Source organism: Protobothrops mucrosquamatus, unplaced genomic scaffold (assembly GCF_001527695.2).
Source record: "Protobothrops mucrosquamatus isolate PMUCROS unplaced genomic scaffold, P.Mucros_1.0 scaffold618, whole genome shotgun sequence".
Taxonomy (NCBI): domain Eukaryota; kingdom Metazoa; phylum Chordata; class Lepidosauria; order Squamata; family Viperidae; genus Protobothrops; species Protobothrops mucrosquamatus.
In genome coordinates this window covers 384,557-408,621 of record NW_015386914.1, presented here as the reverse complement: position 1 = coordinate 408,621, position 24,065 = coordinate 384,557, and the positions used below count along the sequence as shown (strand labels likewise).

Sequence of the window (24,065 nt, the reverse complement as noted above, 5' to 3'; positions counted from 1 at the left end):
TTGTCCTTCATTTCCATTGTGAGCCTGTCCATATCGGCACATGATAATATTTTATATAGTATCTCTTCCTCTGTTGGGGTTTCTTTATTCCTCCAACTTTGTGCATACGCCAATCTAGCAGCGGTGAGGATGTGTAGCATCAGGTAAAATATCCCTTTGTCATATTTCTGTGTAGTTATGCCCAATAGGAAAAGTTCTGGCTGTAGCTCTATCTCTATCATTAATATTTCTTCCAGCCATTTTTTTATCTTATTCCAAAAATCACAGGCTTTTGCGCACTCCCACCACATATGGTAGTAGGTCCCTATTGCCAATTTACATTTCCAGCATGTAGATGAAAAATTTGGACCCATTTTAGCTAACCTTATGGGTGGGAGATGCCATCTATAAAACATTTTGTAGAGATTTTCTTTGTAGGAGGTGGCCAAAGTAAGCTTCCTGTTTCTTACCCATAATTCTTGCCAGATGTGCAGATCAAAGTTAAGACCAAGGTCCCTGCTCCATGTTAACATAGTTTCTTTCATCTGTTCCTCATACATTGCCTGATCTAGCAGATAATGATATAGTTTTTTAATCATCTTGTCCTCAGTTCCTAATAATATTTTATCCAGCCCTGTCTGCTCTATTTTTATACCCAACTCTTTTTTATCTTTCCAATATCTTGACTGTAATTGAAGATATGCCCACCATTCTAATTCTATCCCTTCATCTTGAAGATTTTTCCTAGATTTCAATTCCCCTTTCTCATCCAATACATTTTTATATATTATAACTTTCCCTAATTGTATAAACTTTGGGTGAATATGCATTTCTAATGTTGAAATCCAGCTGGGGACTTGTGTATAATTTGGTTGCCAAATTTTTACCCATACGTCTATTAGAGCTCGTCTGATGTAATGCCTCTGGAAATATTTGTGGGCCTTATATTTCTGATCCCATAACATAGCATGCCATCCTATCTGCAGATCATGACCTTCCAAACTTAATAGTCTCCTATTCTTCAATAGTATCCAATCCCGCACCCATAATAATACTATGGCCTGGTAGTATTTTTCCAGGTCAGGGAGGCCAAATCCACCCCTTTCCTTCAAATCTTGCAGTAATTTTAATTTAATCCTTGCTTTTTTTCCTTGCCAAATAAATTTGAGTATGGTTTGGTTAAAGTTGTGAAAGAATTTCTTATCTAATTTAATGGGTATACATTGAAACAAAAATAAAACTTTAGGTAACACATTCATTTTGATTACAGCAATTCTGCCCATAAAAGAGAGCTGCAAATTGGTCCAAATGTCTAAGTCAGTTTTAATCTGTTCCATTAATTTATCATAATTATCTCTTTTGAGTGTGGCACATCTAGCTGTTAATTGAATCCCTAAATATCTTATTTTCTTCGTGATCTGGATGCCTATTCTATCAACTAGTTAATTTTTCTGTATTTTAGTCATGTTCTTAATGAGCATTTTGGTTTTTTCTTTATTTATCTTTAGGCCTGCTACTTCTCCATATTTACTCAGTACTTCCATCAGTTTTGTCCCTGATTGTAGTGGCTCTTCGATTATAAAAACAAGATCGTCTGCAAAGGCTTGCGTTTGAAATGTTTCTGTCTTGATCTCTAGTCCTTTGATCTGTTCATCTTTCCGAATCACTCTAATTAGTACTTCCAATGACAGTGCAAACAATAATGGTGATAATGGGCAACCTTGCCTTGTGCCTTTTTGAATTTGGAAGCTTTCAGTTGTTTCTCCGTTAATTATTACTTTTGCTGTTTGTTTGGAATAGATAGATTTAAACATATTTATGAAGTTCTCCCCAAAGTCCATATACTCCAATTGATTGAGCATAAAATCCCATTTCACGTTGTCGAATGCTTTTTGTGCATCAAGAAAAATTAAACCCATTTGTTTTTCATTGTGAACCTCATAATATTCCAATGTGTCCAAAACAATCCTAACATGGGTGTATAAAATCTACAAGGAATCTTTCAAGTCTTTGAGCCATTATGGTCATGAAAATCTTACAGTCTTAATTTAATAATGAAATGGGCCTATAGTTTTTAATAAGCGTCAGGTCTGAGTTTTCCTTAGGAATCAAAGTGAGAAGAGCTTCTTCCCATGAGGCTGGTATTTTCACCTTTTTAAGGACCTCATTAAATAGATCTATCAATATTGAACTTAAAGATTCTTGTAAGATTTTATATTTTTCTGCAGGTAGACCATCCAGCCCTGGAGCTTTGTTGTTGTTTTGTTTCTTAATTGCCTCTGAAAGTTCTAAGGGTGTTACCTCTTTATTCAACATATTTTTAAACTTTTCTGAAACTTTCAGTAAATCAGCTGTTTGCAGATACTTTAGAACAGTGGTTCTCAACCTTCCTAATGCCGTGACCCTTTAATACAGTTCCTCATGTTGTGGTGACCCCACCATAAAATTATTTTCATTGCTACTTCATAACTGTAATTTTGCTACTGTTATGAATCGTAATGTAAATATCTGATACGCAGGGTGTATTTTCATTGTTACGAATTGATTAAAGCATAGTGATTAATCACAAAAACAATATAGCAATGCTCGTTGGAGAAGCTTACTCTTCCTTGCTCAAAAATGTTGGGAGGGAGGGAAGAGGAAGGAAGGAAGGAAGATTGAAGGGGAAAGGAAGGAGATGGAGAAGGAAGGAGATTGAAGGGGAAAGGAAGGAAGGAAGGAAGATTGAAGGGGAAAGGAAGGAGATGGAGAAGAAAGATTGAAGGGGAAAGGAAGGAGATGGGGAGGAAAGGAGATTGAAGGGGAAAGGAAGGAAGGAAGGAAGGAGAAAGAGATTAAAGGGGAAGGGATGGAGATGGAAGGAAGGAAGGAAGATTGAAGGGGAAAGNGAAGGGGAAAGGAAGGAAGGAAGATTGAAGGGGAAAGGAAGGAGATGGAGAAGGAAGGAGATTGAAGGGGAAAGGAAGGAGATGGAGGAAGGAAGGAAGATTGAAGGGGAAAGGAAGGAGATGGAGAAGGAAGGAGATTGTAGGAAAAGCGTGGTAGGAAAAGCGTGGACGCACAAGCAGCTCCTCACAATTGTCCGGGGGGGAGGCTCTGGCAGAGAGCCTGGCGGAGAGCCAAGCGGCAGCACCTCCAGGGCCTCGGAAGCCGCGCGGATGATCCGCGCGTCTGGGAGCCGCCGGCCACCCTCTCGCGCCTGCCAACCTGGAGCCCCCCATCCTCATCCCGGCACCCCTTGCCCTCTCCCAGCCACCCACCCAGGGCCTGCCTGCCCCTCCAACCTCCTGAACGCCGTAGCAGTGGCTGGGTCGCGAGAGCCCCTTTCCATGCCGCGCAGCCCTTCACCTCCACGCCCCTTACCCGATTCGTCGCACGTGAGAGGGGCGTGGCCAGAGCACCAGCTCCCTCTCGGAAGGTGCCGCTTCTCCCCTCCAACGCACATGCGGGCATCGCCACCACCTCGCCCTCTTCCCCGCCACCTGGCCGCTTCCAAGGCCCAGAACCCGGTGAGCCGGGAAGGAGCCACTCCTGCCCACCATCCCCAGGGCCGCGCCGGGTGCCAGAGGGCCAAGGCAACCTCCGACAGTGAGGGAGGCAGGCCGGGAGGTGCGGGGGAGACTCTGGTACGGCGCAGAGGGCGGCCGGGGGCGGAGCGTGGCCAGGCAACCAGGAGGCGTGGGGACCGGCTTGGCGCCGCAGCTCAGTTCAGCCAGCAGCGGCGGCAGTGGCAGAGCAGCCCAGCGGCAGCGCCAGCAGCAGCGCCAGCCACCCACGCTGCTGAGCCGGCCTGGGGCGGTGTCGGGGGCGCACGCGATGGCGCTGCGGTGGCAGGAGCAGGAGAAGGGCGCTGTTGACAGAGAAGGGCGCCCTGGAGGTGGAGGAGCCGGAGGAGGAGGAGGGCGGTGGCAGCGGCCAGATAGAGCAGTGGTGTCTTGGTTCCTAAGACCAATGGAAATAGGTGTTTTCCGATGGTCTTAGGCGACCCCTGTGAAAGCGTCGTTCGACCCCCAAAAGGGTCGCGACCTACAGGTTGAGAACCGCTGCTTTAGAATATCATCATTGTTTTTCTGTCCGTCATCATTATATAGGTTCTTATAGAACTCGTAGGCCACTAATTTCTTTCCTTCATTCTGATATACCATATCACCTTCTACATTATATAATTTACTAATCCTCTTTTTGTTATTGTGTTTCTTTATTTTGTAAGCCAACCATCTCCCCGGTTTATTGGCATTCTCAAAAAAATTTTGTTTAGTACGTTTTATCTGCTGACCTAGTTCTTCCTTTTCAATGATATTCATCTTATGTTTAATTAGGTCTATCTGTAGTTTCAAATCGCGTCTTTGTGGCTCATTTTGTAAATTTTCCTCAGCTCTAGTAAGTTCTTCTTCTAAATTTCTTTGTCGCTGTCATTTAATTTTATTTTCCCTGGCCATATAAGAGATTGCAATGCCTCTCATATAGGCTTTGGCTGTATCCCATAAATTTTGGCAATTTGTATTTTCTTTTTTATTTGTCTAAAAAAACAGGTCCATTTGATCTTCCAATCTCAATTTGAATTCTTTATGTTTTAGGATTGCTCTTTTTAGGGTCCATCTCTTTATTCTTTTTTGCCTTTTCCATTTGATTTTAATTGGGTTGTGGTCAGCCCAGAAGTTCGTATCAATTACAATATCCTCCACCTCCAGATTTAAATCTGCTGACATCCACACCATATCAATTCTGGACCATGATTGGTGTCGCCCCGAGTAGTACGTAAATTGCTTTTCCCCTATATTCCTCTCTCTCCAAATATCCTGAATATTGAGCTCCTCTGCCATTTTTAAGAATGTATTGGGTAATGTTCCTCTAATTCCTTTTCTGTTCTTACCACATTTATAATCTAGGTGTCTATCCACAATTGCATTATAGTCTCCCATTATACAAATATTGTCATATTCCAATTTATTAATAATACTGTGTAGTTTATTGTAGAATTGTTTCTGCCCCTCATTTGGGGCATATATTCCCACAAGTGCAATTTTTGTTTTATTCAATGTTACTTCTATTATCAAGATTCTACCATCTTCATCTTTATAGATTTGATTTGCCAAAATTTCCTGTTTGATATATGCTACGACCCCTCCTTTCTTATGTTGTGAAAGTGCTGCAAACATGTTTCCCAATTTGGGGCAATTTAGTAAATATTGATGTTGTTTTTTTATATGAACTTCTTGTAGTATTATTATATCTAAGTTCATCTTACTAAGTTTGTTTTAAAAAAATTCCTTTTTAATGGGGAGTTGAGACCATTAACATTTAGAGATATAGCTTCAACTCCTTTTTTGCCTCTTTATCTATATTTGGATCTTGTTATTATTGTCGGTCTAGACTCTTTAGTTTATGATTCCTTTTCTCTTTTCACTAACGATCTTGTCGATCTAGCCTCTTTAATTTCTTTAAGTCTATTCTCATCATGTTTTCCATCATCTTTTCCATTATCTAAATCCTCTCTATTCTCAACTCGCTTACCTTTAGATTGTGTTTCCTTTCCTTCAGTGGCCTGTGCTAATATCTCGCCTTCTTCTCTTACCTCTCTTTCAACTAAGTCCTCCTCACTGCCAAAGTTTTGTCTATAAAATTCCTCTTTTTTATCTATTGTATCTAGTCAGAGCCTCTTCTCCTGCCACACAACCAAAATCCCTTCCAGAGTCAACCATCTAAAATTAATATTTTTTCTCGTCAATTTAGAAGTTATTCATTGATAGGGTCTTCTCAAGTCTCTCACTCTTCTAGGTACTTGTTTAAGTACAATCAGTCGTCTGCCTCGATACTCCAATGAATCATCTCTAGCCCTAAATAGTATTTCATCTCTGATCGATTTCTTAACAAATCTAACATGGACTTCTCTAGGGAGATTATGCCGTCTTGCATAATTCGTGTGAATTCTGTAGATCTCATCTATCTTAGCCATCTCTTCTCTACTGCTCCCCAAAGCCCCCGCTAGTATATCTGTCATTATTACTGGTAGGTTTTCACCTTTCATCTCGCTGACATTTTGGAACCGTAAATAATGAGCAGCCTTCTCTAATTCCAGGGAAATGACTGTCGATTCCAAATCTCTGTTGGCCTGAATTAACCTCTCATTCATTTCATCTACTCTCTGCTCTTCTTTTCCCATCCTTTCTTCCATTTCCGATAGCTTTTGTTCATTTTTCATAATTTGTTGTTGGAAAGACTCAAATTTCCCATCCATTTACTTTATTTTATCCTTGAGTTCCCCTGTGTCATTTCTTACTTCCCCTATTTCTTTTTTTAGATCGTCATGATTTTTACACATCATCTCTTGCATTGATTGCAACATTAGTTGCAGATCTCTAAATGAATTCACTCTATCTCTTTGTGTCACCTCTTCCAAAGATCTTTGCCTAGCTGGACTTGGTTCCATTGTTATGGTTTGTGTTGTCTGTTTCCTCCGTATTCCAACCCTTGTGAGGTTGGGAATACTTGTCATCTTTTTTCAATTCTTCAAACCAACCTTCCCACTTAGTTACAGTTTTTGTATTTCTCTCCAGAATATCAGAATTATCACTATTAAAGCTATTAAATTATCAATTAAATATATTAAGAACAAATATTAATAAGCTTAACCCTATATTTTACAACAATCAGTATTCACCATAAACTTATCAATAAGTATAGTTGATTCAGAGATCCATAGTTTCAAAAAGTTCAATGAGTATATATAATTTTTCTCCCAGATTATACTCACAGTTTCCTTCTGTAATTTTTCCCAGTAGTTACTTTCAAATCTTAAGATCAAGAAATTCTACACAGATATCTATTTAACACTTGCAAACAAGACTAAATATACTTTGAAGTCACTTTCCCCTTTTTCCCCCTCCTAGGGCTATTCTCTATTCAACCAGCAGGTGTCTCTTCTGCTTTGTCTCTAATATTCAACCTACAGGCTTAGTTTGAATGTCTACCTCCTTGGATTCTTCCAGGCTTTCACTTTGTGGTTTGAAGTACACTTGTCTTTCAAGGTTAAACTTTCCTTCCTTGGAAGAAAGAAAGAAAAAAGAAACTCTTCTTCCCTTTGAGTTTCTCCAGCTGAAATAATAATTCCACCGTGCAGGCAGACCTTCCAAGCCCAAGCCTTTCTTTTCGCCACTATATCAAAAACGAGGAAGAGAAAATTCTCTCCTCCCCTTTTGTGGGTACTTTCGATCTTCAGTCCTTTTTAGAAATCCTCCGGTGGGTTCTTTCACCTGGATCCCTTCTGGTGGGTTATCAGGATCACTGCCCAGGTTACTTTTGACTGGATCTGTCATGTCTCCGTCCTGCTATATCACCGCTGCGTTACGGCCAGCTGACAGTTGTCATTTTTTCACGGCCGCCATTGACGGCCGTCTTCTTCCTCCGCTCAACTTACCAAGGCTTTTCCCAAGTTCGCCAGTCCCGACCGCTGTCGGGAACCACTCCCCAGGACACTTTATTCTTCCTGGTCCCCCTCCAAGGAACCAGGGACCCCGAAAGGTCTGTCAAATGGTCGGAAATGGGGGCAAACGCTCCAGAGAATCGTCCAGCACAACCTTTCTTCTTGACAGCTGGCCCCACCCCCCATAAAATGTTTAATTCGCCACTTCCGTCTGCAGAAGGGTGGAGCAAACGGCCCCTTCCTCACTTTCAGAGATTTTTCTTCTTCTTGGGGTTTTCCCCCAGGAAATTAGTTAATATGTAGAATAGAGAAAATCGATGTTCTTACCCAGATCCAAGCACGTTGTTTACCATCAGCTTAAAGTAGTGCTTTTGGACTTCGGTTGCTTGTAGCTTAGGCTAGACTCTGAAGTTTGGCTAGCCTTTCTCCCGTTGGTTTCTGGAAGGCTTTTCCCAGACCAATCGGGTCAACCACTGTCTCTCCGTGGTCCACGGAACTTCCTTCCTTCTTTGCCGCCTCTTCGGGGCAACTTCTGGCCCATTTAGAGTCCCCTAACAGGCAGAAAATCAGCCGTATGGTGCGGAGCCTCGCAATCCCTCGGCTACTGCACTACTGTGCAAAACCGGAAGCCTAGATCATTGTGTATCTGAAGCACCTTTATCCACCCAGAATAGGGGGAAATCAGTCTCCTTCAGGAAGGAGAGAAAGGGAAAGAAAGCTGAAAAATGAAGGATGGGCCCAGTTGCTTTGAAATAGGCAGAGAAGGGCTGGAATAGAACAGAGAATAAGTGAAAATGGCATTGATGGCTAGCTGGAATCCTAAGCAAGAAAACTCCACCTTGCAAGTCTTACTTATAGGCATGTAACAGGAGAATCCAGAGAAGCAGGTGTGGTTGTCAAAAGAATTAAGGTAATGGCCACAACTATATGCATTTGGAATGCATATGACAAGATGCAGGGCTTCAATTGCATATACCCAGCAGTCGTAATTTTCTCGAAATCCACCCCTGCAGATCCATGATGCAGAAATAAGAGTTGCAATAAAAGGACCATACTGTGGCAACTGGTTGTTAAATGAATAAAAATATCCAGTTACTGCTCCATTAGTATTTTTGGAAACTAGGATTGGTTTGCTCTAAAGTCAATGTGGTCTAGTCAATTAACAGCTGTCAACAGTTTAACATGTTCTCTCTAGCAGCTCATGTGCTTTGTATTTTCCCCACAGCCATTGGAAGGACCCTCATCCCTCGTTATTTTAGCACTGTCTTTGAAGGAGGAGTGACAGACCTGTATTACATCCTCAAGCACTCAAAAGAATCCTATCATAGCTCTTCCATCACAGTGGATTGTGATCAGTGCACCATGGTCAGCCAACATGGAAAACCTATGTTTACAAAGGTAATAGGAAAGGGTGATGTGAAACATGCAAATAATGGGTGTTCAAGATACTTTTCTGTCTATAACAAATGTTTTCTCTGAGTGTTGATGAATTTCCTGGTTCCTTAGATATCAGCATTCTTTTTTAAAGGAACATATAACTATATTGTTAGTCATAAGCTGGAAACTGGGAGAAAGCACCACTATTATTTTAATAGATTATTTTGTTTAAGAGTATGAAAAAGAGAATGCCAGATCTGGACGCAAGCCCAGATGGATACTTCTATTTGTTTAGCAAAGGGACAGTCATACAACTATTCCATCAAACATGAGCTTGGCACATCATGCAAAGATTCATTTGTATAGAGACCAAGTTTACACTACTTAAACACAAACATATGCACACCTCATATATTATGTTAAATTGGAGGTGATCTGTCCCTATCCTCTATCAGGAAATGAGAATATCAGCCTATATAAGGGACAGGCTACCTGTCTATTGAGTCTTCCAGAAGACATTCCAAAAGAGAACTATGTTAGACAATGGTAGCCAAAAATATAAGGAGTCTGGCAGCAGCAGAAGAGCTACTTAATTTGGAGAAAGTAAAGCTAGGGAAGAAATCATGCTGAATGTTTGAACATGCATTTGAATGGAATGGAAAAACTGTGTGTGCACCTCGGTATTGAGGGAGCTGGACAGATTACAACAATCCCAGATGCCACAACAAATGATCAGATATCATCATCATCCAATGCCATCAAGTCATTATTGCTCCCAGTGCTTTAAAAACTGAACAAAATATGACATAAAGCATAAGAAAAAAACAACTATAATTAAACAACCATGGTTAACAAAAAAGGTAATAATAATTAAATTTTTACTCTACAGACCTCATAACACTATAGCTCAAAATAACTTTAAAATCAAATCAAAGGTAGCATTAATAATAATTTTTTTAAAAAATCATAATAAAAGTGACTGGTAAAGGATTACTTCCCAACTACACTTAGTACCTTCTGGAAATCCATTACCAAGGTACCTAGTCTACCTTCTAGAGCAGGCATGTCAAACTGCCGGCCTGCGGGCTGGATGCATCATGCCAAAACCGCGCCCACCCCATTACTGGCAATGGGGGAAAAGTCCCGATACGTCACGCGACATCAGGTGATGTCACGAGTTTGACATGCCTGTTCTAGAGGTAGGTTGTTCCCAAAAAAATAGTTGCTAAGCAATGCTTTATTGTCACAGTTCCCCCACTTTAGAAAAATGGGACGCTTGTAGACACTGCAAATATCTTGGTGTCAAGCCTTCTGGGTAAAGAAGTTAAAACTACCACTGTAATTCCACTCAGAAGCCTGCTGATAAAAGTTGTGATCCAGTAATATCTCTGGTTATCATCCTTTCTCTATAATTTTGCCTTTAAAGATAAAATACTGTAGTTGGTCATTATTTCAAACTTTTAGGAGATGTCCCTTATATGAAAGGTTTTATTTTCCCAAGAAGTTTTATCTTTTGAGAAAGTGATTGCCCGTCAATAATAACAATATCCAGTAGAAGCCAAAATGATGCCAGGAACAACATGACATCATACACAAATGATGTGAATTGTGTAGTTTGCACAGTGACATAATTATGTGTATGATATTACTTCCCTCTCCTACCCCCATACCCTGGTAAATGCTCTTTCAATTATTATTATTATTATTTTAATTTATTGATTTTCCAGTTTTATATTTACATATTTGAAAAGCAGCATGGCGGCTGGGTTGGTTCATAATTTAATAACATACACATTTCTTTAGTACAAATCACAAACTATTACATTAAATATTTCCTCTCTTTTTCCCTTGGTATTTACTGTCTCACATTTGAATTAATACAATTCTTATTATATCAATTTAATACAAATAGCTTTCTTACATTTATCAATAATTTTTAGTTTATACATATCTTAGTCATTTTAACATTCAATCTTTTTAGACAATCAATGTCCTGGTAAGTTTTTCCCAATTTTTAGTTTCCCATAAATATTTAAATTTAACATTTAATAAGTTTCCAAATTTTAAATAACCCCAATTCCCTTTATCACAATTCATCCCTGGATCTTACATCAGCTAGTTAATAATACAATATAATATTCTTATTTTCTGGTAATTTCCAAATATCTTAAATTCAATAACCAAAATTTCTCTTATTTCAACATTTAATACTTCCTCTTTTCTCTCTCAATATCTACTATCTTATATTTAAGCTAATAATTTTTATTATTACCACTAAATAACATATTTGTTACATTCATCAATACATTTCTAGTTTATATATATTTTAATTGCCTTTATATTCAATATTCAATATTCAAATTTAACTATTAATGTTTATATTTCCAAGTCCTAAATAACCAAAGTATCCTTTAACTCAACTCATAACAATTTCTAATATTCAAGATACACATCTTATTTATTTTGAGAATATTCTGTTTTAATTCTCACTAGTAAGTCAAAACCCCAATTTTCTTCAGTCTTATTCTAGCTTGCTTTCTTTGCCAAATTGTCTTCCATGTCTGTGCTTTTGAGTCATCTAATAAATCTCCCTGTGTTATTATGTATGTTGTTTGATGTAGAAAAAACCATCTGATCGCAATTTTTTTTGAGAAGACTAACAAATTGTCTCTCTATTTTTCCATCTTGATGTAATTGTCTTAAACTGTTTATCTTCTCTTCAATCTGTTGTTCTTCTTGATCCTCAGGTTTCTTCTGATTTATGTAGAAAATCTTTTCCCTTTTCCATTTTGTCAGTCCCTTTTCTGGGTTTTCCATTGACTGTACTTGTTAATCAATTGAATCTTCAGTCATAGTATTTAATTGGTCCACTTTTTCCTTTATATTCTGTGTAGTTGATTTTTCAGTTGTAATCAAAATTTGAGTTTGTGTATCTGGGCTGACATCCCATTCTATTCTGTAACCTCTTATTTCTTCAGTAGCTGTAAGAATAGTTTGGTAAATCAGTTTCAGCATAAAAAGAATCTGTTCCTGATCTTCCTCCATATTCTCTTAGTAATATGTTATTAAAGGCTTTGCAATCAGAGAATATTAAAAAAAATTCAGTGAGTATGGAACACAGCTGGGCTTCACTGCTGATAAGTGTCTTAAGGCTATAAGTCTTATCTATTGTCTAGGCTGCCAGCCAAGTCTCTTTTAAACAATAACAGGTTGTAATATCAGGTTTAGCCACAAGATGTCGCCCTTATATTTAAATTTTTCCTTTAGGTCCGAAGTTTTTATAATCTTTTCAGTTTTACTTCTTTTTTATAAGTAAAAACCCAGATCTTCAGTAAGAGTAGAAAGTCTTTTAATCCACAAACTTTAAGAAATAAAATTCCAATTAGGATCAGGTTATTCTTGCAACATTTTTAAAAACTCCCCTGGATAGTCAGTCGCTGCTATTTTTAGAGGGAGGGGTAAAATCTCCCCTCTCCACAGGGGGAAAGTACTTAAGGCAACTTATGCAGGTAAAGAAAATAGTTAGGATTTAAGAGAGGTAGATCTCACCCAGTCTCGCCTGTGCTGCCTTAAAATTGCCTGATGGTAAGTGTGACTTCGGCTGTCTGCAGCCTAGTGATGAGCCATATTGCTATGGCCGGTCTTTCATCCGCCAGTTTGGAGGGCTGCTCTGGATCAAGTAGAAGAGCTACCGCCCTCCCGCAATCCAATGGGGATCCCCTCCTTGCTGGTTGCCCCTACAGGGCGACTTTTGACCCTTTCCAGGGTCCCCCAGCGAAGCGAAACTGAACGCGGAAGACAGAGCTTGCCTTCCAGACGTCCATATCAGCTGCCTCGGCAAACTGGAAGTCGCTCTTTCAATTATTTATTAAAGCTAAATACAGGAGATACATTCTCAGCTACTTATGACAGCTATGTACTTTTCTTGTGTGTTTTTAAATTGGCCAGGTTTTTTATAACTAAAAGAGTATCTTCATTAATATCTTCTTGGTTTACTACTGAGGGTTAGTTAAATGCAGTCTTTTTGGCCAAAGGAGCTTGTAACTATTTCAGGTTTTGATCATCAGAGGCAGTGGCTCAAAATAGTGGTGGTGAGTAGTATAATATCTTTCATCAGATTTCATCAGCACTGTTAACAACAATACCACTGTCCATTAATTAGGAGTTTGTTTGCATGCCTGTAATCCTCTATGTCACCAAATAAATAAGAATTACTTAACCCAGCTGATTCATTAATAACTGGTAGCATCTTACAAAAGACCACTTCCATATTAATGGATCATTTTGCTTCTGGTCTGAATTATTTTTATGATCTCTCATGTTCTTAATCCTAACTTATTAACTCAAAATTAGAGGCCAAATTGGCTTAAAAGAGGATTAATTTAATGTTTAACCTTTAAGAGAGAGAAGGTAGGCATTATCATTGCATTGCTTGACTTCAAGTATCTTAGAAATATTTACTACTGTATTTATCTCTTTGTTCAGAACTGGATAGATCATTTTTTTTATTTTCTAAATTCTGTTTCAGTGAAGCTTGGACAGGACTTCACAGTAATTGTTCAACTCTTTAGAACAATTTCCACTTCTGCTGGAGCCATTTAATTCTTGGAACTTTCTTGATTTCTGAGATGTTAATATCATAATTTTCTAAATTATGATGCTGCCTCAGTATATTTTGTCTCATCTATCTGTTGCTGTTTTAAAATGTGTGTTTCCAATATTGCCTTCAGTATTCTCAGGGGATCTAAAACCACCTAATCCATAAAAAGAAAAGAATAACCATCTATTCTTTTTGCATGGCCTAATGTATTTTTTTTCTTCAGGAAATACTGCCCAACTAAATTAGAGTTTTGGGGTATAAAATATGTGCTCCAATCTAAAGTGTTTAGAAAATTGGTTGATTTCAAAAATCCTGCCTATGAAAGAACCTACAGAAACGTAAGATTACACAACATTTAGGAAAGGAAGATCAACAGTTGGATTCTGATTTTTTTCTGGTGCAGAAAAATACACAGAAACATTTGAGTGGGGTTTTTCCTTCTCAGTATAAATCTCTGACATCAGCACTCATCAAAATGTTAATAATATGCTTCAGGTACAGTTAAAATACACTTTTTCCTTTAATCCCTCAGTCTTGGATACAACATTGTGAGGTTCAATTTATGTTTTCCAATTGTATATGAACTAAAAAAAAAGGAAAACCCACACATATTTTATTTTGCACATTTATACAAATCGTATCTCAGGTAAATATTTTTGGTCTCTGTAGTAAAAGTGAAGGTCAAAAAATAATTCATAACTTTATAAGATACACATTCCTTCCATTTAAAAAAGAACTAAAATAAACGGTTTTCCTTCCACCTAGTGCAAGTTGTAAAATTCTTGCAATTAGCCAAGAAGAGGAAAGGGTTAACCAGGGACTGGTGAGTTGTAGTAATGTTCTTTTTCCATTCCCCCCCTTTTCCCCCCTGGCCTACTCTAGCACCTCCACATGATCTATTGAACGCTGATGGGCCCTTTCTTGTTGATCCTCTAGAGAGCCTTTGCACTTGGGGTATTGATTAGAGGCTGTCTGGCAGGATTATACCTTTTCTGTTACCATGCCAACTAATCAGCTGGTTTTGGTTGCCATAGAAACAGAATGTCAGAGCTCATAGTGCATGAACGTGAATTCAGCACAACTGAAAATGTTTTCTTAATTGGAGACCTTTTTCATTTCGGATTTTATGGGGAAGGCAGCTGGGAGGGGTAGCTAGGGAGAAGAGCTTCAAATAAGATTTTGCCTTAATTGATTAGAAAGTAAGTTAGGGTTTTTTGTTTTGTTTTGTTTTGTTTTCTGCAAATTGGAAAGGGAAATGTCTTTATAAAGTGTGCTGTAAACTGGGGGTTGCTGTGCTCAGCTTTTCCCAAAGAAGAATGTTCACGAAGCCAGATGCAAAATCTGGTGTTTGCATCTCTAGTTAATGGAGGTGGATATCAGTGGACATGATCCACCATTGGTTTTACTAAGAGTGAATATTTATATCAAACTCCTAGTACTGAATTAGGACTAGAACTACTACAAACAGATCTGTGCTACAAAACCACCAGCCGCCACTAGAGAACAGTAGAAACATGCAGAAGACCCTCTGCTGTTCTCTAATAGTCCCTTTAATATTTACAGACCAAATGTCAGAGCCTTTAATCTGGGCCTTTCAGATTTACCCATATCACTGGGATATCCATATGAAGAGGTCAAAAATGCAAAATGGTGGCTATAACCATACAATCAAAGCCTGCCTTCTTTTTATGTACAATTGTGCTACATGTAAAAAGCACAGGGTTTTGATCATTTTTGGCACATTGTGGCCTGACTGTTTGGCCACCAACTTGACTGTTTTGAGCCCCTGAGGATCCCCCTGACCCATTGTTTAATCTGAAGATGCAGGTTCACCAATAAAATTTGAAGCTTTTTTTTCAAGTCATGGTTTTGAAAGGGGCACTTGCTAACCTCTAGTCACTACTGTATGTTTACACTTTTAGCTATTTAACAGATAGACTGTTGCAGTATATAACTACCTTGCATATCATGAAGCTTTTAAAATGCAGATCTGAAGTAAATTGTGGTCCCTACGCAAATTATTGTCATCAACAATTGTTTTGGGGATTTAACAGACTATAAATGTATATTATTTTTTATATTTATGGGTTGCTAAATCCATAAAATAATTATTGGCAGTTATTTGGTTATCTTGTTTACTATCAGTAGAAAAGATCCCTTGAACTCCTTGGGATGCCTACAGTTTCTATGAAGAGCCCAGTATACCTTTCATAATGGGGATAAAGGGGGAATTTCATCAAGAATTGGGGGGGGGGGTTACCTGGATGTCCTTTTGTTTTAGTGTTTATCTCATCAATTTAGTCTATGAGGAACAAGTCATATTGGAAGCAAATCATTATGCTTCCTAGTTAGATGATAGAAACTGGCTCTTTCTGGGAAACTGGTTTGCGGCTTAATGAACACTCTCAAGCTGAGCAAAATAGTTCAGCCTCTTAGTCCCATATTCTATCTCTGATACTTATAATTCAACAATTTTGAAGGTTGGAAATTTACTGAATTATTCTCTTCCAAAGGCCAACTTGTGAAAATTTTCTATGATTCTCCATTTTAATTGCATTTGTCTTGGGTTTAATTGATTAATATGGAAAAGGTGTATGCATTTAGGATATTTCAATTTCTAAATCCTATTTTTTTTAATGTAGCCTCCTGGCAGGTTTTGATGACAAGTTTTGTCCTGCCTACCATGAAAATGTTAAACATAAGTTTTAGAGACCTACAGCTGAACATTTGGTACAATTGTTTTTCAAATAAGTATTTGAAACTTTATTTTCCTTCTTTTCTCTATAGAGTTGTTTGCCCATTCTTTCTGTTCATATCACTGATGTATGTTTTTTGAGATATTTTTAAGATATCAACATATATCATTTAATTATCATGCCCTCTAGCTTGCCAATAAGAATATCATATTGTAGCCAATTGTTCAGCTGAAACCAAGGCACATTATTTTTGCAGCATGTCCACAACCTGCTATTTCTACTAAGAAATAGTAGATAACAGAATAACAGAGACAAATGGTTGTCCAATCTGTTCTTAAAAACTTCCAGTGTTGGAGCATTCACAATTTCTGGAGGCAAGCTATTCCACTGATTAATTGTTCTGTCAGGAAATTTCTCATTTCTTCTCTCCTTGATTAGTTTCCATCCATTGCTTCTTGTCCTGCCTTCAGTGCTTTGGAGAATAGATTGGCTCCCTCTTCTTTGAGGCAACCCCTTAAATATTGGAACACTATCATGTCACCTCTAGTCCTTCTTTTCATTAAACTCGACATACTCAATTCCAGCAACTGTTCCTTACATGTTTTAAACTCCAGTCCCCTAAGCATCTTTGTTGCTCTTCTCTGCACTCTTTCTAGAGTCTCAACATCTTTTTTATTACATTGTGGCAACCAAAGCTAGATGCAGTATTCCAAGTGTGGTCTTATCAAGGCATTATAAAGTGGCATTAATGCTTCGCATGATCTTGATTCTATCCCTCTATTAATGCAACCTAGGACTGCATTGGCTTTTTTGTCAGTTGCAGCACACTGCTGGCTCATATGTAAGTGATTTTCCACTAAGACTCTGAGATCCCTGTCACAGTTACTATTATTGAGCCAGGTACCACCTTTACTATACCGGTGCATTAGTTTTTTCTTGCCTAAAGGTAGAATCTTACTTTTTTCAGCATTGGATTTCATTTCTTCTAGATAGGGCCCAATGTTCATGCTTGTCAAGATCCTTCTTATATCTTAAGCCTATCTTCTGGAGTGTTGGCTATTACTGCCAGCTTGGTGTCATCTGCAAATTTGATGAGTTCCCTGTCTACTCTGTCATCCAAATCATTGATAAGGATATTGAAGAGTATTGGGCCTAAGTCAGAGCCTTGGGGTACCCCATTGCAAACTTACCTCCATGTAGATGCAGTTCCATTGAGGACTACACATCGAGTCTGATTGGTTAGCCAGTTATAAATCCATATGGTGGTGATGCTGTCTAACCTACATTTTTCCATCTTATCAAGTAATAGATTGTGATCTAAATTCCTTACTGAAGTCCAAGATATGCTGTAAGATTGCAGACATACTGTAAACATAATATAACCTGGTTTCAGCCAAGCATTTAAGTCATTTAAAAAACAAGATAAGAACAAGTATTGTCAAAAATGAATCTTAACAAATCCATACTAAGTTATGATAAGTGTCACTTATTTGAAGTTCCCTGATCTTTCTTTTCCTCATTCTGCAGTGTGTCTTAGAGATAAGACCTAGATATTCCGTCAGGCCAACAACAAATTCTTTTAGTGGGCTGGAATGCAATTCATAGGGTATGGAGATTAGAATTCATGCAAAATAAATTGACATGTTTCAGTCATTCTCAAACATCATCTCTACCCCTTCCTCCTGCTCCACATTGACCTTGATGGAATGCATACTTTTTGTTACAGAAGAGCAAATCAACATGACTTGAGCAGCTCTGTCTTTTCTTTCTTACTGTTAGGGCATTGCTTTCTTCATTGAGCAACTGGCATACTGATTATTTTCCTTTTATTTTCAATAGATACAAAGGATACTACTTTTAGCACTATTCACCAAATTGCATTCTTTCTGAGCTTTCACATTTGTGACATCCTTGCTACATTGCTGGGCTAATTGTGTGTATTTCTTCTTGATGACTTATCTTCTTTCTCTCACCTATTCATTTTCCCTTTTGTTTTCACATTTTTCTCTGAGCTTATTGTGCAGACACAGGGACTGCTGCCTTCTTTCTTTATTACCTTAAAAAATCCAATTTTGGAATTGTTTGCAGAGAAGTCTTTAATTTTTCCTTTTTAAATACTTCCTAACCAAGCTCATTTACCTATTGGCTTCTTTCCCATGGAATCCAAGTTAGCAGGAATTGTTTTCCTGAAATCCACAATTCATATTAATTATACTTGGCTTTAATGTTCTTGCAATCTCAGAATTCCAGCCTAACATGTCTACTGTCCTTCAGTGTTTGCTTAGAGGAGTTTAAACGAAGAGGACTAAAGATAATTAAAACAGAAGTTTGCAACCTTTGATTCTGCAGTGCTTTTTTGCCTTTATGCCTTTTTCTTTCAAACAAATATGGCCCTCAGCTGAATTGTTTGCTTATTTTTTTAAAAAACCCATTGTCCTGCTTGAACCTCTGAAGCATTGGTTGAAGACAACAATGCTCTTTTTAAATTGATGTAGCAGTTTGGAGCACTGAAGGGTGGCAATTTAAAATGGGTTGAGGGTTCTTTTCCCCCCTTTCTGGTATTACCTCACTCTGTTTTTAAACTTTGTCTGTAGCTCACTAAATAAGTTCAACAGGAAAAAGGTATCTCATCCCAGTAGAGGCAGAGGAAGTTAATCCTTATTTAAATTAATATTAATGGATGACTTGCATGTTTTAATGGCTGGTATGCTGACTGGAGGAACGCAGAACAAAACCAAAGAAAAAGTCTAAAAGCAAAGAGAAGAAAGCTACAGTAAATGAAATGGGATAAATATTAACACCTGTGAGATATGTCTGTACTGAAATCAGTTGAATAATTAGTTGTATTTCACCTATTAATATCATATGCCTATATAGATGCAAAGACGTCATCTATTTCAAAAATCAGCTATCCTGAATGCACTATTCCTAATCACACTCAGACTAACACACTTAGTATTGTTAATTACAAACAGCAGTTTCAGAGAGAAAGAAGAGATAAACAAGATTTGAGCACTCACAGCTATAAAATCTACAGCTTGATCAACTGCTACCAATTGAATTGCTTTCTCTTAATTCTTCTTTGCTCAGGAAAGGATACAATTGCGCTAATGAAGTCAAACAGCAAAATCTATCGACATTTGAAAAAGTTTTCAAAAATATAAAATATCCTAGTAAATCTATTTACATTTTTGTTGCCCTTTATGCTTGTAGGTATGCACAGAAGGACGTCTGATCTTGGAATTTACTTTTGATGACCTTATGAGAATAAAAACATGGCACTTTACAATTAGACAATACAGAGAACTTGTCCCTCGCAGTATTTTAGCCATGCATGTAAGTACTCAGCCTGAATTGCTTTCTAAAACTTTTGGAGGTCATCAAAGCCATAATTTGTTGTCCCAGGAAATGTATCTTAGGTTGTAGGGGAAAATCTTAAAAGTGGGATTGCCTTTATTATTATTCAATTATTCAACTAGAGCGTTAGATTGATATCTCCAAAATTTCACTTAATACATTGCTTTTTGAAATATAAAATTAGAGGCACATTCAGTGCCATACTTGCACACATTCAGGTTTACTGAATGTTAGAACAAGCCACTTGTTAGCCAGGAAGGTCAGCTACAAAATCCTGCTCTCAGGTTCATCCTCAAGATTTGTTAAATAATACATAGAAGAGCAAGGACTTTTCAGTGGATAGTTATCTTCACAATCCTTTCCCAACAGAAAGAGTATTGAATCCACTTTTATTTATTTATTTTAAAAATAGTCATCTCCTCTACTTAGCCTAGAACTTAGCATTACAGGCATAGATATTTCACTGTTCTCCAGCATAATTTTTTTGCTTTCTCCAAATGGCTCTTTGGCTTTTCTGGGTCAAGGTGGATCATATCAGGAATTTCCTATTCTAGAAATTTAAATTCTAGAACCATTGGTTGATGCACCAGGTCCAAAAATAAACATTTCATGAAACACCAGAACATTCTGTGCATTGTGTTGAATTCTACACATCTTTGACCTTTTCAGTAAGTTGGCTTTAGTTTTAAACAGGCCATCAAGTGTTAGTTCTGCTTTTAATTACTAGTGGTTTGTACACATAACAGCTGATACTCCATTCTTTTCTCTTTGTATTACTGGATAGTGTTTTTTTGCAGAGGGGTGGAAATGGCTTGTGTGTCTTTTTTTAATTTGTTTTGTGAACTGCATATTTACATGCCAATATAAATATTTCAGTCAATATAAATAATTAAATCAAAAGGTACATCAACAATTGCCAGGAATAGTTGGAAGTGCAGTAAATTCACCTGAGCCATAAGTGCAATTGAGTTTTATCAGCATCAGAACAAGGTGCATTATTACTGTTTTGCTAACTCCATGGTTCCTGCTTCTTTAGGAATTTCCTATCAGTCACACAAACCGGTTTTGTGATAGTCGCACAAATTTGTTTGTTCACCATACCAATTAAGGAGATATTTTTGTCATATTTTCCTTGGTAATTATAAGCCTAACATATACATTTATACATTCATTTCCATTTCTTTTAACTGTTCTGCATTTTAAAAAATGTATTTATTGGTCCTATCAAATCAATCTTGATTTCTAGTGACTGCCTGGACAAATCTCTGAAATTTTCTTGCCAGCATTTTCAGAAGTGCCTTTTTCCTAGGGCTGAGTAAGAAGGACTGGCCCAAGGTCACCCAGTGGGCTTTGTGCTCTTCTGGTTTCAAGACTGAAGCCATTAACCACCAAACCAAATTGCTGTGCTAAGACATTGTCTAAGAAACCCTGAAGACAATGGGAGAGTACCCAAAAGAATAATGTGAATTCATTAGCTTGTCAATGTCCTAAGCTATGAACTAAATTAGATCAAGTTAAAATCTGGCCTTTATAAAACCTTCATCCTTTAACTTTACATTAGGATTAGGCCCTGGCTCAAAGCAGTATTTTCCTCAGGAAGATGTCAAAAATGGATTACCTCAGCCTCCTTGCTCTTTTAGTGCTGTGGTAACATATAGTGAGAACATGGCTCTTCTAAGGATAAAACAGCTTAACTGCTTCAGACAGATTATTTAAAACCCCTCAAGATACCAACTATGATCGAAGCCACCATTTTGACTATTCTGATACCTTGGTATCATTTGTCTTTAATATAATAATCCCGAAGAGTTTGATCATCTGCAATCTGTGTTTAAGTATTGCATGTCTCTCATCAAAACATAAAAAAAATATATCTATTGTTTTGGTACAGGCACAAGACCCTCAGATTTTGGAGCAGTTGTCCAAAAACATCACTCGCATGGGTCTGACTAACTTCACCCTCAACTACCTCAGGGTAAGCTTTCCATGATTCGTTTCAAGCATTACCCTTGTTCTTTTTTCACCTTTAAACTTTGCATACCTTCGGCATCTTCATGATTAAGTCACAACAAAAATGTTTAACAAAGCTAATTTTCTGGAAATCTGGGATTAATCTGTTTGCTCCTCATTCTACTCAGTAATTCTTCTCAACTAAGAGATACAACTTGGCAAGGCCAGTCAGAAGATTGAGCAATTTTTAAAAATTCTAGGGCAGTAAAAGTACTCATTCTACTTTCAATTGTGTTGCTTAGACAATATATGTTTTGTTAACACTATTGCCTTTCAGAAGGATCACTACAAAGCTTAAAACTTTTTCAGGAAAATATCTAATTAATAAATATAACACACTTTTTTGCATGGCCTATTCCAGAGGTCCCCAACCTTTTGGGCACCAGGGACTGGTTCCATGGACAGAGGTTTTTCCGCGGACCAGAGAGTGCATGGTTTTGTGTGCTGCCTGCATCCCGCGGATGGGGCATTGCTTGTTTGTGTGGACCGGTTGCTGGCATGCCACGGCCCGGTACTGGTCCACATACCAGGGGTTGGGGACCCCTGGTCTATTCTATATTAGGCAGTTTCATTTACCTCCTGTTTTCTCATCTGACAAAACAATGCACAACACCTTGTGAAGTAAGTTAGGTTGCAGACTAGTAATTGGCCCAAAGGCATTCAGGCAAGTTTTGTATTTGAATGGGAACAGTTTGGTCTAGTGTTTAAGGTGCCAGGATAGAAAGCAGGACACCATGAGTTCAAGTCCCGCCTTAGCCATGAAAGCCAGCTGGATGACCTTGGACCAGTCATTCTCTCTCAGCCCAATTCACCTCACAGGGTTGTTGTTGTGGGAAAATACAAGAAGGAAGGTGTATTAATTATGTTCATTACCTTGTGTTATTTGTAAAAATAATAAAAGCACTCAACTGATCCTAATTCCACACCCTGAAACATCACATACACTCCACTCCTGAGGCTTTCCATCCCTCCCCCTTGTAGTTTCTTTTCAGAGTAACTGGGAAGGTATTCTCTAGTGGAAATCATGATTCAGTAAGTATTTGAAATGAAAGGTAGGCTATCTTACCATACTATAAAAAGCTTAAAAGAAATCTCCATGACACTCTGGCTAACCATTGTCATCGTCTTTTTTTTTTTTTTTTACAATCAACCAATCAAGTTTATGTGATCCACTTGGGACACAGAGTTATTCTAGGAAAGAAGTTGAGGACTTTAGCTACTATCAAGTGGTTTTTTTCATAGGCTCCAGCTTACAGTTTGGAGAACTCCTTTAATAGCTTCCATTAATTTTAAAATTAATTTGTGGAAGAGACTGTAAAAAGTAGCTTCTTCCCAGTATTCTGTATTTTAAAAACAGAATTACATCCCAGGTCTACATCCCAGGACAAATGTAAATATAAAGGTTGGTCTTGAAGATGCTAGCAGATTCTGTGTCTATTCTGTTGCTTAACAGAATAAATAACATTTCACTATGGATAGGACCCAGTGAACATTTTCCACCATTTTCTCCTTAACAATTGTTAGAGTAGCAAATGTTCACTGTGTTTTAGTTGCTGAACTCTACCAGAAGTTCAGAAGTCATAGATAGTTAAGCAGAAATTAAGCCTGGTTTCACCTTATCAGGAATAGCAGGAAGAAGCTTCTCTCTCTACACATGATAATGAGAGTGTTAATTCCAGCAAGATTAGGAGCAAACAGCCAAAAACAGATTTATAGAACAAGGAATAGGTGGAAATTTCTCATTCTGCCAGAAGTAGGAAACCTCAAGCATGTGCAAATATTCAAATTTGAATTAACAATAATTATGGCTGGCATTTTGAACCTGGCAGTTGCTGGAATTCTTTCTTCTTGCAATAAACTTACTTAATTAGATCTGTGTCCATGACTCATTGCCTATACAACTTCTGGATTTGGTATCAACTAAGACTTGAGTAATCTGACAAAAGCAGGAAAGGACTGTTGCTTAAGCACCAGAGCTCAAATAGAGATGTAAAATCAACTATAGCAAACAAGGATGGATGGATACAAATTGTTCAAAAGAAATAGATCTACAAAAAGAGGAGAGGGAGTTGCACTATATGTAAGAGAACACTACATATCTACAAAAATGCACATGATCAAAGATAAAATCTTTCCAGAATGTATATGGGTCAATATAAAAGAGAAAAAAGTGACATTGCCATAGGTGTATATTACAGGCCACCCAACCAATCAGAAAAAATAGATGAACTCTTTTCCAACCAATTTATTTATTTATTTATTTTTATTTATTTATTGGATTTTTACCCCGCCCTTCTCCTTGCGGACTCAGGGCGGCTAACAGCCTGATAAAAACAAATACAAAAAATACCAAAATACTATCATTAAAACATAATTAAAAGGAAATATTAGATTGGCCTTTGTTATTTTAAAATTAAAATTATATTTAAAACCCCGCTAAAAATTACCCCTTAGGCCAGTCCTGCTAGTTGAAATAGCCATGTCTTAAGGGCGCGGCGGAAGGAAGGGAGATCCAGGATCACCCGGATCTCTGGGGGTAGTTCGTTCCAGAGGGTGGGAGCTCCCACCGAGAAGGCCCTCCCCCTGGGGGTCGCCAGCCGGCACTGTCTGGCTGACGGCACCC

General features: G+C 37.9%; 1 protein-coding gene across 2 annotated transcripts in view; it reads left to right on the top strand.

The window, feature by feature from the left end:
* LDB2 (LIM domain binding 2) overlaps window positions 1–24,065 on the top strand; it is a 337,481-nt gene that overhangs the window by 235,809 nt on the left and 77,607 nt on the right. For both annotated transcript variants that reach the window (XM_015817658.1, XM_015817657.1), the window contains exons 3-5: window positions 8,628–8,800; window positions 19,289–19,411; window positions 21,324–21,407. In XM_015817658.1, coding sequence (XP_015673144.1) covers window positions 8,628–8,800; window positions 19,289–19,411; window positions 21,324–21,407 — 380 coding nt within the window. The remainder of the gene's footprint in view (window positions 1–8,627; window positions 8,801–19,288; window positions 19,412–21,323; window positions 21,408–24,065) is intronic.